The 18,430-nt window shown below is 46.5% G+C and overlaps 1 protein-coding gene across 1 annotated transcript in view; it reads left to right on the top strand.

Moving 5' to 3' along the window:
- The window catches only part of VPS53 (VPS53 subunit of GARP complex), a 136,290-nt gene extending 118,393 nt beyond the window's left edge, over nt 1–17,897 (top strand). Inside the window, exons 20-22 of the mRNA XM_077749623.1 lie at nt 11,869–12,006; nt 13,457–13,561; nt 14,046–17,897. Of these exons, the coding sequence (XP_077605749.1) occupies nt 11,869–12,006; nt 13,457–13,561; nt 14,046–14,216 (414 nt within the window). The 3' untranslated portion in view covers nt 14,217–17,897. The remainder of the gene's footprint in view (nt 1–11,868; nt 12,007–13,456; nt 13,562–14,045) is intronic.
- Nucleotides 17,898–18,430: the final 533 nt, after the last annotated feature.

The following is an 18,430-nucleotide window of genomic DNA, read 5'->3' as shown; positions in this document are numbered from 1 at the left end:
GGCACCTGGGTAGCTTAGTCGGTTAAGCGTCCGACTTTCGCTTAGGTCATGATCTCGCAGTTCGTGGGTTCGAGCCCCGCGTCGGGCTCTGTGCTGACTGCCAGCTCGGAGCCTGGAGCCTGTTTCGGTCTGTGACTCCCTCTCTCTCTGACCCTCCCCTGCTCACACTGTCTCTCTCTCTCTCTCTCTCTCTCTCTCCTAGAAATAAATAAAACATAAAAAAAAAAAAATGGGGATCATCATAGGAGCACCTTACAGAATAGTTGTGAGGATTAAGAAGACAAGGCACAGAAAGTGATGCAATGTCTGGCCCGTGGTAAGCCCTCAACAAATGGCAGCTCTTATTAATTTAAGCTTTCTTAGACCAAGGACATGACTTGTGTCTGCATTCAGTGCACACCTCCCCTCATACTGCCATCTGGTTGATACTTGCCGCGGGTTATCTGGCTGACCAGCTTTTAAGCCACAGTCAAAAGCCTTGTCTCAGAAGGCTTCCTGGGAGGGTGCGTGGATTCAGAGGCTGACGGACCGTGCCTGACTGTAGAGTTTCTTGAGTCTGGAATGTCATAGGCGTGGGACTAGTTCTCTCCATTGGAAACGGCAGGATAATGCCCCGGCACATCTCCGGTGTCACTGGGAATTCATTCTGTTCACTCACTGTTGCGTGTATTCAGAGAGGATGTGGAAGACTGTCCGTGTGTCTGAGAGAAGCTTTGTGGAGTTCTCTGAGTTACTAGCTTCCTGTGTCTAGACTTGGTGAAGCCACTGGAACATGAAGTAGACTGGTTAGAAACATGTTTTCGTGAGTGTGCAGCTTCGCCCAAGCCGTGCTAGCTGACTTAGTGTCTGGTAACCATGGTCTTTTCATATTGTCACAGAAATCCAACATCGTATGTATGTTCCTCAGACTTTGTCTTCTTTAAAAGAATGTTAAAATAATCAGCTCAGACTCAAAGCCCATATCTTCAGAAAAATATCAGTTTGGCCGGTATTAACTTCTGCTTTGAGACGCGGATGAGAAAAGCATCTGTGAAGCTGGAATTTTCCTCTCTGTACAAGGCAAACGGGCGTGGGTGATTAAGGGAGCGCAGCCTAGGAGCGGGCATGGGCAGGAGCGGAAGGGCAGTGTGAGCCGTGATGGAGTCCCACGTGAAGTTCAGGTTTAGCAGGGCCCCTGCTTGCCCTGAGTGTCTGGGCTTAGAAACCCAAGCAGTCGTATAGCTGGAGGCATGATTACTCAGGCAGCAGAGCCACAGGAATCGGGAAGTTCACAAAGACAGGGACAGATTCTGACTCAGGTCTCCTAGCGGCTGTAATCCCAGCTTTAACAAAAGCTGTGTAAGTGAAAGCTAAGATTTAGCCCAATCTCAGCTGCCTCTGCTTGGCCACAAAGGTACTAGATCCTGAATTTAGATGATCTTCACTACTGGTGCTGAAAATAGGAAAGGAGACGTCTTCCTGCTCTTCATTCTCTTCCCAATTACTCCATACAGTGGATGATTTATCTTTGGGCCCCAGAGCCCTCTTGAGCAATTGCAAGGGCATATGGAACTGAACCGTATTGATATTTGTAATGCTTCTTGCTAGTTTGTGATTTTTCAGAGAATCTTCTGGGATTTGCAGGGCCATTAATGAGCCTTACGGCTATGGTACCTGTGACTGAGCACACGGTAGAAATGGATTCCATTTGCACGAAATTACCATAGAGGAAGCATCACAATCTGGTGTGGGGGAAGGGACCCTGAGACCTAGGGGCCAGTCCTTCCTCTGCTCTGAGCGCCCCTGTGATCATGAGCAGTTGCTTCCCTGCCCTGGGCTCAGCTTCCTCCTGTTTAAATAAGAGCACTGAATCGGACTCTCCGTGGCCCTTCTAGATTTATCACATTATGGAGTCTGAAATATTTTGGGCAATATATTCTCTGTGAAGCTATTTTCTTTTCCTTTATAGTATCTTTACATACCACATTTATTGTGGTAAAACATACATAACATAAAATGTACCATTTTGACCATTTTTAAGTGTACAGAAGTAGTAAGTATTCACGTGGTTGTACAGCCATCTACCTCCAGCCCTTTCCGTCTTCCTAACCTGAGACTCCATTCCCATGAAGTGGGGGCCTCTCGTTCCCTCCCGGCAGCCACCACTCCACTTCCCACCTCTATGAATAAGATGCTTCCGGGGGAGTATGATGAAAGTAGAGTCTACAGTACCTGGCCTTTGGCATCTGGCTTAATTCACTCAGCATGTCCTCAGGATTTACCCACATTTCGAAATGTCTGTCTTTCTTAAGGCTGAATAATATTCCATCATGTGTACATGCACTGTATTTTGACCATATTGAACTTTTTAAAAATTCACATAATTCAAAACCATCTGGAAAAAAATATTTAAAGCAAGTTTTAGATTTTTTTTTGAGCCCAAACACCAAGAAAAGGGGAAATGAGAATCAGGTATGCATAATGACAGTCAGAAAAATGAGAAAATAGGATGGTTATTCTTGGGCACAGTTCTCAGCAAATCTCCTAAAACTGACAGGGCGCATTTGTAAGCATTCCGTTAAAAAAAATAAAAGTAGAGGGGCACCTGGATGATTCAGTCAGTTGAGCGTCCAACTCTTTAATTCCAGCTCAGGTCATGATCGCACAGTTCAGTGGGATCAAGTCCCACGTCGGCGTGGAGCCTGCTTAGGATTCCCTCTCTCCCTCTCTCTCTGCCCCTTCCCCATTCACACACATGCATGAACTCTGTCAAAATAGATTAATTTTTTTTAATTGTTTTAAAAAGATGTCAGTTCTTCCAAAATTAATCTATAGATACAGTAAATCAAGCATTGGGTTGAGTTGGGGATAGTTGGGAGTGTGGGTGTAAATTGATAAGTTGATTCTAAAAGTTAGGTAGAGGGGTACCAGGGTAGCTCAGTTGGTTAAGCGTCTGACTTCAGCTCAGGTCATGATCTATCTCATGGTTCATGGGTTCAAACCTCATATCGGGTTCTGTGCTGACAACTCAGAGCCTGGAGCCTGCTGTGGATTCGGTGTCTTCTTCTGTCTCTGCACTCTGTCTGTCTCTCTCAAAAATAAATAAACATTAAAAAAAAATTTTTAAGTCAGGTAGAAATGCAAAAGACCAAGAATACCTAAAATAATATTTTAAAAAAGAACAGAGTTGGAAGACTTAAATCTTAGGATATCAAGACTTCTTTTAATGCTGTAGTAATTAGGGCTGTGTGGTCCTGGCAGCAAAGACAGGCCAACAGAACAGAATCTGGTTCAGAACTAGACCCACACAGGGGTGCCTGGGTGGCTTAGTTGGTTAAGCGTCCAACTTTCACTTAGGTCATGATCTCACGGTTCGTGGGTTCGAGCCCCACGTCGGGCTCTGTGCTGACTGCCAGCTCGGAGCCTGGAGCCTGTTTCAGTCTGTGACTCCCTCTCTCTCTGACCCTCCCCTGCTCACGCTGTCTCTCTCTCTGTCTCCTAGAAATAAATAAACATTTAAAAAAAAAAAAAAAAGAACTAGACCCACACATATATAGACACTTGATTTACGACAAAATGGCACTGTAATTCAGCTGGGAAGGGATGGTCTTCTTGATAAATAGTGCTGGGTAATTGGATATCCATATGGGGGAGAAAGTTAATCTTGACCTTTACCACACACCATATACAAAAATCCATTCCAGGGGCGCCTGGGCGGCTCAATTGGTTAAGTGTCCAACTTCGGCTCAGGTCATGATCTCACGGTTTGTGTGTTCGAGCCCCATGTCGGGCTCTGTGCTGACAGCCAGCTCAGAGCCTAGAGCCTGTTTCAGATTCTGTGTCTCCCTCTCTCTTTTACCCTCCCCTGTTCACGCTTTCTCTCTTTCTCTCAGAAATAAAACATTTAAAAAAAAAAATCCGTTTTAGCAAGGACATGGAAAAATTGGAACTCTCATGCACTGCTGGTCAGAATATAAAATGCCAAAGCGATTTTGGGAAGCACTGGCAGTTTCTCAAAAAGTTCAACATAGAGCTACCATATAACCCAGCAGTTTCACTCTTAGATATATACCCAAAAGAATGGGAAAAGTACCTGCACACGAAAACTTGTACACAGATGTTTATAACAGCATTATTCATAATAGCCAAAAAGTAGAAACAACTCACATGTGTATCAGCTGATGAGTGAATGAACAAAATGTGGTGTAATCTCACAAGGGAATAGTATTCAGCCATAAATAGGAAGGAAGTACCCACTCTTGCTGTTAACACAGATGAACTTTGGAAACATGCTAAGTGAAAGAAGCCAGATACAAAAGGCCATGTGCCGTATGATTCCATTTACATGAAATTTCCAGAATGGACAAATCTAAAAGACAGAAAGTAGATTCATAGTTTGTGAGGGCTAGAGGGGAGGAGAGAATGGGATATGACTGCAAAGGGGTAAGGGGTTTCTTTGTGGGATGATGAGATGTTCTGGAACTACACAGTGGTGATGTTTGCACCACCTTGTGAATATTCTTAGCTAAACACACTGAGCTATACTTTATTTATTTTTTTTGAGCTATACTTTAAAAGGGTGAATATTATCATATATGAATTGTATCTCAGTTTTTATTTTTTAAATTTTTTTTCATGTTTTATTTATTTCTGAGAGAGAGAGAGAGAGAGAGAGAATCTGAAGCAGGCTCCAGGCTCTGAGCTGTCAGCACAGAGCCCGACGCGGGGCTCGAGCCCACGAACTGTGAGATCATGACCTGAGCCGAAGTCGGATGCCTAACCGACTGAGCCACCCAGGCACCCCTGTATCGCAGTTTTTCAATTCAAGGTAGATTAAAGCTCTAAAAGTGATAAATAAGACAATAGAGCTTCTAGAAGATATCATAAGAAAATCTCTTCTTAAGGTTTTCATCACTAGTGATAGTCATGATGCCCCCGCAAGAGTTGTAGGAGGCTTCAGAAGTGAACCCTCCAAACAACCTTCCACAGGCACGGCACGCTTCCCAGCCTTGCACCCCAGGGGCACACCCCCAGTGAGAGCTGTACCACCCCAAAAATTTTCTCGGAGGCGCGAACAAATTTGGCTAATGGCCACCTCTTATTCCAGTGCTTCATGCCTAAGACGAACTGTGAGCTATTTTCAAAGGTGAAAACCAGAAGATTCTCATGATAAATGGGGCCTGTCACCTGCACTTCCTGCAGACAGCTGCAAAGTCTGTCCGACTGGCTCTTCCCTTGTCTGACCTCATTGCTTTTTGTAAAACCTGAGACCAAGGTCTCCATCTGTTCAGCTGTCTGGTGAGAACAGAATTTTATTGTGACTGAAAATGTCATCCCTCTCAAGATACGTGAGACCCAGAGAATGATGTCAAGTTCATTCAAAACTCTTCCTGTCACTTAAGACTATACAATTATTTATGCATATAATATATCTCTGGGAAGTGGGAAGTATCACCATAAGTTTTAAAACATAATCGTGTTTTTCCCACCAACAAATAATGCTAAGACATGGCTTGATTTTGACAAGGCTCTGAAAATTTGCTATATGGCAGATAAAGCTGAATCCTCACCAGGCATCAAAGAGCCTTCCAAAAAACGAAAAACAGAGAAAGAGTGACCAAAAAAAGAAAATAGTAACATTCCCAGTTAACAAAAGTATAGGAACTAATGTCAGGAAAACCGGCATTAACACAGCTCGGTCAGATCTTCACATGCTCCACGTTTGCTTTATTTATTTATTTATTTTTTATTAAGTAAATCCTTACATTTACTACCGAAGCCCCTGGTGGACCCTACTCTGCCATTCCCCTCCCTCCTCGCCCAGAGGTAACCATTCTGCTTCTGATTTGTAGCGTTCCCGTTGTGTATTTTGGTATGTTATGAGGGTATGTATTCTCAAATGATACGTGATTTTGTTTTCCATTTTAAGACTTTATATAAAGTGGTAGTAAATGTATCATTTCCCCACTTGATATTTTTGCCTTTGTAACAGTGTTTTTTGAGATTTACACAGGTCGATATATTGTTCTGAGTTCATTCATTTTAACTTGATGGACATTTAGATTGTTTCCAGTCTTTTGCTTTTACTTTTTTTTTTTAATGTTTATTTATTTATTTTGAGAGAGAGCATATGTGCATGAGCGTGGGAGAGGCAGAGAGACAGACAGATAGACAGAATCCCAAGCAGGCTCCATGCTGTCAGTACAGAGCCCGAACTGGGGCTCAGTCTCCTGAACCATGAGATCATGATCTGAGCTGAAATCAAGAGTCAGACGCTTACCTAACTGAGCCACACAAGGCCAGTCATTTGCTTGTACAAACAGCGGATGCAGGGAACATTTTTCACATGGGCAAGAATTTCTCTCAAGGAGGTAAGTGTGAGGGCTGTGTTATAGGTTCTGCACATCGGCATGCAAGAAAGCATTACTGAATTCCCCCCAAAGTGCTTCAACTAATTTATAGTCTTACCGCAAGTGTGAATTTCATTGTACCATATCCATGACAACACTTGGTATTATCAGCCTTTTTACTTTTGCCTAGCTGACAATCATGAAATGGTATACAGTTGTGGTTTTAATTTGCGTTCATTAGATAACTAATAAGGTTAAGTATCGTTGTAGATGTCACATAGGCACTTGAGTTTCTGCTTTTGTGAATTGCCATTTCGAGTCTTTGTTCCACTGTTGGTGTTATTATTGCTTTGGGGGCTGCTGGTCTTTTTCTTGTTGATTTGTAGGAATCTTCACGTTCTGTATAGTATTCCTTTGCCAGAACTGCAGGTACCCTTTGTCCTTTGTTTATGTACCTTTGATATAGCCTCATTTTATTTTAAGGGAATAGATTTTTTTTTTAACGTTTATTCATTTTTGAGAGACAAAGAGTGAATGGAGGAGGGGCAGAGAAGAGAGGGAGACACAGAATCTGAAGCAGGCTCCAGGCTCTGAGCTGCCCGCACAGAGTGTGACGTAGGGCTTGAACCCACGAACTGTGAGATCATGATCTGAGCCAAAGTCAGAGGCTTAACCGACTGAGCCACCCAGGTGCCCCGGGAATAGATTTTTCTAATCTTTCCTGTGTTTTACATTCTTTTCTACCTATGCATAATAAAAATAATCTGTTTTCTTCTTAAAGTTTTTCTTTTCGGGGCGCTTGGCTGGCTCGGTCGATTAAGCGTCCAACTTCAGCCTAGGTCATGATCTTACGATGCATGAATTCAAGCTCCGCATCAGGCTCTGTGCTGACAGCTCAGAGCCTGGGGCCTGCCTCAGATTCTGTGTCACCCTTTCTCTCTGCCCCTCCCCTGCTCATGCTCTGTCTCTCTCTCAAAAATAAATAAACATTTAAAAAAAATTTTTTTTTGTTTTTCTTTTCATATCCCTGTTTTAAATCTACCTGGAAATTAGCATGGTTATTCTGTAAGAGAGGCATGCTACTGGATTCTCTTGAGCAAGAGCAATGGTCATTTCCAGGGGGGCTCTGAGAAATGCTAGGCTCTTCCTGTGGGCCTCAGGCAGTCTGTGCTCCTCTCTGTTATGCGTGTTTAGGTAGTTTTCTCTGGAAACCCATGGCCTTTTCAAAAAACAGATACTAGGAGAGTAGGAATTTTCATCTCTAGAAACCTAGAAGAGTCCAAAATGCCCTAGCGATTGAATGACAGAGTTTTGACTAGCCACCATTACTGCATAGAATTACACTTTCCTTAATGTAGCTTCCTCATCAGTTTTTTAAGTTAAGGTTTTTTTTTTTTTTTAAGTTTATTTAGAGAGAGAGAAAGCATGAGCAGGGGAGGGGCAGACAGAGAGAGGGAATCCCAAGCAGGCTCTTTGCTATCAGTGTGGAGCCCAACATGGGGCTCGATCTTATGAAGCGCAAAATGACCTGAGCCAAAATCAAGAGTCAGCCACTTCACCGACTGAGCCACCCAGGGACCCCAAGTTTTTATAGAGCAGTTTAAGGTTCACAACAGAATTGAGGGGCAGTAGATTTCCCATATACCTCCGTGCCCCTACAAAGGCAGAGCCCCTCCCCCATTAGCAGTATCCTGCCCCAAATTGGTACATTGGTTACAATTGCTGAACCTGCATTGACACACCCTCATCCTCAGAGTCTGTAAGCACACACTTGGTGTGGGTTCGAACAAGTGTATAATGATGTGTATCCACCGTTATGGCGTCACACGGAGTAGTTTCTTGGCCCTCAAAGTCCTCTGTCCCCCACCTCTTCATCCCATGTGTACATTCACCCCCAATTCTTGGCAACAACCACTGGGCTTTTTTTTTTACTCTCTCTACATTTTCACCTTTTCTAGAATGTCACTTGGTTGTAATCAAACAGAAGCTTTTTCAGATTGGCTTCTGTCACTTAGTCATAGGCATTTAAGGTTCCTTCATGTCTTTTCATGACTTGTAGCTCATTTCTGTTTAGCACTGAATAATGTTCCATTGCCTGGATTACTATAGTTTACTCATTCAGCTACTAAAGGACATCTTGGTTTGCTTCCGAGTTTGAGCAGTTATGAATAAACCTGTTAGAAACATGTGTGTAGGTTTTTGCATGCATGTAAGTTTTCAACTCCTTTGGGTGCTGCCCAGGAGCACTATTGCTGGGTTGTATGGTAAGAGTATGTTTAGTTTTATAGGAAACTACCTTCCAAAGTGGCTGTACCGGTTTGCATTCCCACCAGCAATGAGGGAGACTTCCTGTTGCTCCACGTCCTCACTGACATTTCGTGTTGTCGTGGTCCGGATTTGGGCTGTTCTCATAGATGTGTAGTGATAGCTCATTGTTTTAATTTGATTTCCCTGGTGACATGTAACGTGGAGCGTCTTTACATATGTTCATTTGTCATCTGTGTATCTTCCTTCATGAGGTGTCTGTACAGTCTTTGGCCCATTGTTAAGTTGGGTATTCGCTTTTTTGTTGTTGAGTTTTAAGAGTTATGTATATGTTTTGAATTACAGACCTTCGTCAGGTATGTCTTTTGCAAATATTTTTCTCCCAGTGTGTAGCTCAGCTTCTCATTCCCTTGATACTGTCTTTAGCAGAGCAGAGGTTTTTCATTTTAATGACGTCCAGCTCATCACGGACTTCTTTCATGGATCACGTCCTTGGTGTTATGTATAAAAAAAAAAATCATCACCATACCCAAGGTCATCTCGGGTTTCTCCTGTGCTATCTTCTAGAAGTTTTGTAGTTGTGTTTTACGATTGGGTCAGTGATCCGTTATGAACTTTTGTGAAGGGTGGAAGGTCTGTGTCTAGATTCGTTTTCCTTGCGTGTGGATGTCCATCTGTTCCACCACCACTTTTTGAGAAGACGGTCTTCGCTCCCCTGTATTTCCTTTGCTCATTTGTGAAAGATCAGTTGACTCTATTTGTGGGGGTCTGTTTCTGGGCTCTGTTCTGCTTCATTGATCTGTTTGTCTCTTCTTTTACCAGTACTACCCTGTCTTGATTACTGAGTCTTGATAATAAATTTCGAGGTGGGGCACCTGGGTAGCTTAGTCAGTTGAGAGTCCAACTCTTGATTTCGGCTCAGGTCATGATCCCAGGGTTGTGAGATCAAGCTCCATGTCAGGCTCCATGCTGAGCGTGGAGCCTGCTTAAGATTTTCTCTCTCCCCCCCTCCCTCTCCCTCTCCCTCCCTGCTCCCCCTCTCTCCCTCCCTCCCTTCCTCTGCCCCCTCATGCATTTTCTCTCTCAAATAAATTAATTTCAAAACATAAATTTAAAAAATACATTTTGAAATAAGGTGATGTCAATCCCCAGCTTTGCTCTTTCAATAATGTGCTGACATTTCTGGGATTTTGCTTCTGCATATAAATGTTAGAAGCAGTCTGTCATTGCCTCACCATTTTTTGAGAGTAATATTTCCATTAAGTTATTCCAAGTAAAACATTGATGTCTTCTGCAAACTTTTATACTGTTGTCAGTATTCTAATCACATGACCATGAAATCAATAGTGTCTCTCATTGATGAGTTTATCTTCTCTTAGTTCATTATTCTCCTGTCCGTAGCAAAGTACAGGGGCAGTGGGAGAAAGCAGCGTCAGGGCCGTAAGGGGTCCCGCACCGTTCCCGCTTGATGTCATTATGAAAGGCTTTCTGAGAGGGGCGGGTGTGGCAGGTGTAGCCAGCCTCGTCCTGATGTAAGATGGACCCTCGGAGTGGTAGCGGCGGTGACAGCAGACTGTTCCCCCGCTGCCACCTTTGGTGGGTGTGTGGCTCTATTCTAAACTGCCGCAACAAGTGAGAGTTTACATGCCCTTCTGGGCCTCAGCCATTTCCCAGGCACCCCGTTGCCAGCAGCAGCAGCGGGTAGCAGCGTCGGAAGGAAATCGCTGGAACTCTACACCAGCACTGTTCCATAGCACCTGTTGGGGCAGCAGGAAACGGAAATGCCCCCTCCTGTCCACCTCACCATCTAACCCCTGTCCATCCTGTGGGATGCCTTCAGAGAGGCATCTGAAACTTTGATTTCTGTCATCTATAAAGTGAGAAAAATAAATACCTGTGGGGCAAGGTCTTATAAAGATTAAATGAGATGAAACATGCCTAGCATCGTCCCTGGGCAATCAGGAAAGTCAGTATCCTTCCAAATAATTGGCATGCCGGAGAATGGAAGGAAGGGACAGGCAGGTTTTTACCAAGATACTGATGTTTAAATTTGGTTTCATCTCCTACAGCCTCACTAACATCCAGAGAAATTAAAAATACAACAATACCGGGCACCTGGCTGGCTCCGTTGGTGGAGCATGCAACTCTTGGTCTCAGGGTCATGAGTTTGAGCCCCATGTTGTGTGTAGAGCTTACTTAAAATAAACAGAAAACAATATAGCAATATCGAGTTACCATTTTTTGCCTGTTGAATAAGCAAGATTTTACTGATAGTTTTCAGTGCTGATGAGGGTGTAGTCCACACTCCTGGCAGATACATAAATAGGTACACATTCCATTCAAAAAGCAGTTCAAGATATGCATCAAGAACCTTAAAATGACCTTTGATCTGTCCCAAAGGCTCTCCGAAGGAAATGCCTTTGATAGACCTAGAATTAACGCTATTCACCATGGCATTCATTGTTTATAATAAAAATCTAGAGACAAATTACAGGGGAATGTTTAGATATTTTAAAGTTACACACACACACACCATAGAGTATGTATAGCCATTAAAAAAATCATGATTTGGGGGACACCGGAGTGGTTCAGTCAGGTAAGCTTCTGACTCTGGATTTCGGCTCAGGTCATGATATCATGGTTCGTGAGATTGAGCCCCACGTCTGGCTCTGCTCTGACAGTGAGTAGCCTGCTTGGGATTCTCTCTCTCTCTCTCTCCCTCTCTCTGCCCCTCCCCTGCTCACAAGTACACATGCATGCTCTCTCTCTCTGTCTCAAAATAAATATTTTTTAAATCATTATTTTTTTAAGACTGCCAAGTTGAAAAAATAAAATACAAAAAACTTCATATATTAACTGGGAAAACCAGGTTATAAAACTGTATATCTAGTATGATTCTAATTTACTTTTTTAAATAACATCCATTTATTATTTCTTTTTTTTGTTGTTGTTAATGTTTATTTATTCTTAAGAGACAGAGCATGAGCAGGGGAGGGACAGAGAGAGGGAGACACAGAATCTGAAGCAGGCTCCAGGCTCCAAGCTGTCAGCATAGAGCCTGACATGGGGCTTGAACCCATGAACTGTGTGAGATCATGACCTGAGCTGAAGTCAGGCACTCAACTGACAGAGCCATCCAGGGTCCCCTCATTTATTATTTCTGAGAGAGAGAGAGCATAAGTGGGGGAGGGACAGAAAGGGGGAGATACAGAATCCGAACCCGGCTCCAGGCTCTGAGTAGAGTAAGTAGTAATATTCTGCTTCATTCCCACAGCTGCTGCTGGACACTCATTCCTTGAAGATGGTCCTGCTCGATCTGCCTTCCATTGGCTCACAGGTGGTGAGGAAAGCACCTGCCAGTTACACTAAAATTGTTGTGAAAGGCATGACCCGGGCAGAAATGATTCTCAAGGTAGGTCTTGTGTCTTCCTCAGGGTTTCCAGGAAAAGGGGCTGGTTATCCAGTGGTTTATTCCAAGGACTGTACTGGTTTTGAAAGTACAGATTAGGGCTGTCCCCATCAGTCCCAAAGGATTGTCTGCATTCTTTGGCTGGGCCAGATTTGGGCCTCATCAGAGATTGTTGGAGGCCAGTGGACAGTTACTCAGGGGATCAGTAATTCTTTCTGACAAATGAATTTTTCGTTGTAATGGGATTCTCTTATAGTAGGATTTGGCCAAGATTGGAAATTCGGTGGGGTTGTCTCTGAATCAGTGTCTAAGTCAAGGATCTCTTTACTTCTCAGCAGGAATTTAGCCCAGCTATCAGTTTCTCCCTTTCCCGTGTAAACCTCTGTAGCTTTCTAGACCCTGCAACTTTCCAGGAACTCCAAACAGATGTTGTAGTAACTGAATCTAATCAGCAAATAGGCTCTAAGCCCCATTTAACAGACTGTTCTATGTGGGTGATGATGTGGAGAATGTCTGAAGCCTTGAGCACTGCATCTGATTGTCCCCTGCACTTGTTGAGAAGAGAGGGGGTCCTGCTTGGGGGAGGGGAGAGGCTGCAGAACAAATGGAACTGTCGTGAAATGTTCCTAAGAGTCCCGGGCCTGCAGGCTCGTCAGGCCTGTCTCCCAACCAGAACGGCTTCAACGACGGCCAGAGTGAAAAGCAACTATGTACGCACACCCTGCATGCACCTTGAGCCCAGGCCTAACCTGTTTCTTCCCCCAGCTGGCTTCCTCTCCGGGCAGGGGAGTGATCTGCAGGGAGTCTCTGAGTGAATTACTGCCTGTCACCGCATGGTCCATTCTCTGGAGTTCCTGCATTCCGAAACCAAAGCGGAATGAATCTGAGGATTGTGATGCCATTAGTTTCCTTCTGTTTGTAGATTGACAGTTTAAGTGAATGTAGTTAAATGAAGTTCAGATTTTAGGCCTTGAAAGGCAACCTTAGCATTGTTGTCCTCGAGAAAGTCCACTTAGATCTGTGGGTTTTGCAAGCCGTTCCTCAGGGATGAAGACGCGCTGGGACAGCAGGAACAGGTGTCACGAACCCCCATGTCAAACAGGAGGTTCTCTCTCCAACACAGTTTTACAAATGGTCCCGATATTTAAAAACCACGTGGGAGGACCCCACCCCCGGCCTTCTGAGTTCAGATCTTCAGGGGAGGCACCTAGAAATCTGTATTTAAAGAACAATCCAGGTGATATATTTATGCTTTAGTAAGTTTACGAATCGTTGCTGTAATTGAACGCTGAGATGAACTAGGCCATCGGGGCATGGCCGAGTTTAGGCTTGCTGCCGTTTAAGGAAGTCTTGCGGAATGCATTTTGTGTCAGCTCGCAAGTAAGGAAAAGTGGTCCCCTGCGTCCCAGTCGCCAGTCTTCTGCAGGCCCACTCGTGCCTCCCTCCCCTGCAGGTGGTGATGGCCCCTCACGAACCGCTGGTGGTGTTCGTTGACAACTATATCAAACTCCTTACGGACTGCAACACAGAAACCTTCCAGAAGATACTGGACATGAAGGTTAGCTCGCTCTCTGGTTTTCTCCACACTTGCATATCCTCACCCTCAGTGGTTCCTAACTGGGCTGCAGATACGGGCTCGTGGGGCGCTTTCTCAGAGTGCATGCTGCAAACCAGATTCTAAGACCTCTTCTGAGGAGAAGGACCCCAGACAAAACAGCTTCCTGACCAACCCTGCTCGTACCTCCCAGCCCCACGGAGAACCGCTGCTCCGCGGAGGCTGGGGCCGGAAGGAGTGGACTGGAGAGGAGTTATCCCTACCCTGTCCCTTCTCTCTCCACCCCTTCGTTCTCTCCTTTCCTTTCTCCTGTTTTTCTTGCCCCTGCTTTCCTCCGAGGCTCCTGCCCACGGCCGGCAGCTCCCCTGAAGAAAGCGTTCAGCCTCAGCCTAGAGCAGTTAGGCTGTTAGCACAGCCAGGCTGCACTCTCCCCCAGAGACTTTCTGGACCAAGGTCCTGATTACCCTCCTTTCTCTCCCACCCTCAGGGCCTGAAGAGAAGCGAGCAGAGCAGCATGCTGGAGCTCCTGCGCCAGAGGCTCCCCACGCCGCCGTCAGGCCCGGAGGGCTCGGGCTCCCTGTCCCTGCTGGCTCCGACGCCGGAGCAGGAATCCTCGCGCATCCGCAAACTGGAGAAACTGATTAAAAAGAGACTGTAGGACGTGCATGGGGCCCTTTTCCCCCTGGCCAGTGCCCCCGAGCACCCAGCTGCCTAGAAACCCCCCACCTCCCCTGCGCTCCCCTTGACTCAGAGCAGCAATCCTGAAACCTCCTGGGACATTTGTGTAGTTGATGTGTCTTCCCCATGACCTGTCTTAATTCTCATTCTAATCAAAGAGCCAAACAAGGGCAGGGTGATAAGAAGGCTTCTGAGTCGGTCTCTGATTCCCACCTACGGCAGAGGCAGCGGCAGGTGAGAGGGCCCTGCGGTTCACTTGTCTTTCTGGGCTGCTCTCACTCGCTTTGCAGCCTCACCTCTGCAGCTGCTCCCTGAGGGCCGTGCTCCCTGTTGGGCGGCCTGGCGCCGGCGCCGGAGCTCATGCAGCCGCACATCACGGCTGCGGGACGTTAGCCTCGCCTTATGCAGCCGGTGGAAACAGGTGCACTCTTCCTTCTGGATCCTTCTCCTGGTATGTACTGCCGTGACTAGGCCAGGTTATCTCCGTAATCTGCAGGCCCGTCTGTGTGTGTCACGGGAGAGATGCCTCCCATACGTCTCACCCAGGGAGGCCGTATGCACCAGGCCTCGGGAGCAGGTGCCCCTATGTCGTGGGGCTCCTTGCCTGGCTGTGGGGGTGCACCCGTATCCGCCCTGGAGAGAAGGCTCCGTGTGCCGTGGCCAGATTCTTCTCTCCGTCTCTTCATTCCCACTCTAGGCCTGACTTCTAGTGGAGGGATTGCCTTCTGTGAAGAGAAACTAGGAGGTTTTCCTAGAAAACTTGTCTTAGGCTTTCTCCTCAGATGAAGCTGTGGGACGGCGCAGGAGGCCTGGACCCTCTCATCCCCTGCCTGGCCATTTGTTTCAAACCCACATCACTTTCCAGAATGATCTGAAACAACAGAGGTGATGTGAGGTGCCAGAGCGACATACCTTAGGAACACAATGTCGACCTTAAACACCTGCTCAGAGCCTGCTCCGGCCCAGAACACAGGCTGACCCCCCGGCCTGGGCCCTGGCTCTCAGCCAGCTCGGCTTTGCAGAAGAGAGCCATTCCCTAGAGCTGCCCAGTCCCCACGTCGTCCTGTGGCGTGACAACGGGCAGCATGCCAGGTGGCCGCCCTGATTTGCCTGCTTCGCCGGAAACCAAGCCTCAGTTAACCGTGACCGCAGCCTCCGGGCAGCCGCTGTTGGTGCCAGCGTTGTCCGGGAATTCTGGACCCTGTGTTGACCCAGTGGGGAGAGAGCTAAGGTGGAAGGGGACGCTCTTTACAGAGAATGCACACCACAGGCCCTCAGGATAAAATTGAGATCTCAAATAGCATTCAAAAATGAGTTTTCAGGAGAGAGGAAGTTTCCTGAAAATCCATAAAACTTGTGACAGCCATAAAGGAGGAAACAGTAAGGCTTGAAAATCAGACCAGGAACTGATGACTTTTCCCCTTCTTGTTTTCCAATACAACCGCTCTGTGCGGCGCCCCTTCCCCTCCATCAGCCTTCTCCCAGACTCCGCCCATCGCCGCAGCTTGATCCCGGGCCTCACCTCTTCACCCGCAGCCAGTCTCCTGCTAGTCAGTATGACTCGTGTGTACAGAGCGTCTCAAACTGGACGACACCGAGAAGAAACGCTGTTTTTGGCTGAGCTCTCTTAGGGAAGGATTGCTGCAGGAGGGCGGGGGAGGGGCTGGGGCCGAGCGCGGGCGGCACCCTGCCCAGACTTCACCTTGCCGGGACAGCCGTCCCACAGCACAGCGATGGTGGAGGTTAGCATTCACTTCCGGCCCATGAAAGAAGGCCAGTGGGCCCATCTCCAAACAGCACAGGCGCTTCAGCCATCTGTCGTCAACCTGGGGAGCCAGGAAAGCCACTGGACTCTTGCACCTGGTTCTTGTCACTCTCAGTGTTTATAGACGCACACTCCTCTCTGGTTCGTTCCTGAGGAGTCGTTTTCTGGACATCTCCGTAACGCATTGAGATGTCAAGCCGCTGTTTTCTCCCAGTTGGTGGTCACAGCCAGGGAAGTTGCTTTCTTGATTTATTACATTGTCAGTAACCTCCACGGAGCCTCCACATGTCAGTAGGAGTTATGTTAAATGTCTGTTGATGGGGTCTGAATGCCCCGTATGCACCCTCTAAAGGCAGCGTGTTTCTCAGCAGGGGGCACGCATCAGAATCACCTGGGGCCCTTTTTACAAATACAGTTGCCTGGAGATTCTGAGTCAGGAAGTCTGGGGTGGGGTCTGGGCATGCAGGTCATCGGGACGTTTACCCCCCTTGTTAGAAACCATTGCAACAGAGCGACATTTGCTTCATCCAAGCATTCCTGTTTTCGTAAATATTTATTTTTCCCAGCTCTCTAAGCAAGTGTAATTACTCTACAGGTGAGCTGGTACCAACATGGGGAAGATCCTCTGCTAACATCCAGCAGCTTTAATTTGAAGCTTGTGTTGATGACAGGGACCATGCCAGAATTGTACTGTCCCATACAGACTAAGATTCTTGCCGTCTTGACAACTTGGTCCCACAGAGAAATTTGATCTATGACTGTCACTTCTGAATAACATATATAAAGAGTACTCATTGATAAAAACAGTAACTAAGAACTCTTATTCAGCAAAATTAGATATTGTGCCCATTCGTCCCTCCCACTTTCTCTAACCCCTTAAAAAAAAAAACCTTGGGGCGCCTGGGTGGCTCAGTTGAGCATCTGACTTCAGTTCAGGTCATGGTCTCACGGTTTGTGAGTTCGAGCCCCGCGTCGGGCTCTGTGCTGACAGCTCAGAGCCGGGAGCCTGCTTCCGATTCTGTGTTTCCTTCTGTCTCTGCCCCTCCCCCACTCACACTCTCTCTCTCACTCAAAATAAATAAACATAATTTAAAAAATTTTAAAAAAACCTTCGAAGCCACTTTCTGTGGTTAAAATGAGTATCGGTAATTTAGACTTGATAAACTTCTTCTCTTTTTATGGACAGACCCTGATAGCTGGCTTAGGGGTGGCCAGGCCGGAGGCACTTGTGTCTGGGTCGTAACCGTGTGACAGGAACCACAGGGGACGGACAGAGTGTTTGGGCCTCCACGTTCGGTTCTGGAAGTAAAACTGGCGCCACTCCTCCCGCTCTTAAACCCCCTGAAAAAGGTGCCTCCTTTCTCATGCCGAGGATGGCTCTTGGGTGCAGATCAAACGGACTGAGAGTGGACCGCCAGAGAGCAGGGTGACAGTTAGGGGCGGACGGGGTGAGCCAGCAGGTCTGCCGCTGCTGCCTGGCGCGGGGGTGCCCCAGCGGCCCATCCTGGATTGCCGGGGCAAGGAAACCCAGCTCCCTGTTTCCGGAATGCGAGGGAAAACGCCAAAAGGTCACAGCTGGAAATGTAATTCCTCTCTCTCGGAGGAGAAGCCTCCAGAATAAGAGCTGGCTGACGGGGAGAGCGAGTGTTTCACACTTCTCTACTCCAAGTCAGATTTCTAAAAATAAAGTCATTAGAACTGCGTCAGGCCATTTAAACAATAGCCTTGGAAACATGGACACGCGAGAAGCCGCCATCCATTTTATATCATAAATCCCAATCTTCAGTCTCATCCTCGTATTTATCAAAATAGATAGCCTCCCAGACCCTCTAGGTCTATACCTTTGGGAGATATCAATTTCCTTAAAATAAAGGGACTGCTTTTTTTGTGTGTAAATATCTTTCATTTCCCCCATCTGGAAGTGATTTCTCGGTGCATATTGGAGCATAAAGTACCACAGTTAATTAAAGCATTACTGGATGCCATTTGCTAGGGTGTATTTCCTTCCTGCTGACAGAAAACAGAACAGACGATAGGAAAGAATTCGGAAGCCTGTGAAACTTGGGCCCGCAGCGTCTCCCCTTCTCCCGGGTGAAGATGTGCCCCTTCCCTGATGGCCCAGGGAAGCGGTGTCTGAAAACACACTCGTCGCTCAGGAAGGTCCGGGCATGTCTGGCTCTGCTGGATGCCTCTAGACCTACTCCTAAAGCGTGCTGCTTCCGATCTGGAGCCCTTCTTGTGCTCTGAATTTCTATCCTGTTGACTTTCCCTTCTCCACCATACTATTCCAGTCATAGCCTGCTTTTCCATGTGACTGCAGATGATTTCTGTCCTGTACACAGTAAGTTAATCCTGTTTCCGTAATAACTGGGTGGGCATTTTGCAGCGAACCCTCGGGGAAGTCTGGTGTTTCTTTCAGCAGTGGAAAA

This window comes from Crocuta crocuta, unplaced genomic scaffold, assembly GCF_008692635.1.
Source record: "Crocuta crocuta isolate KB4526 unplaced genomic scaffold, BGI_CrCroc_1.0 scaffold149, whole genome shotgun sequence".
NCBI lineage: Eukaryota > Metazoa > Chordata > Mammalia > Carnivora > Hyaenidae > Crocuta > Crocuta crocuta.
The sequence above is the reverse complement of the archived record's forward strand: the minus strand, read 5'-3'. Positions and strand labels throughout refer to the sequence as shown.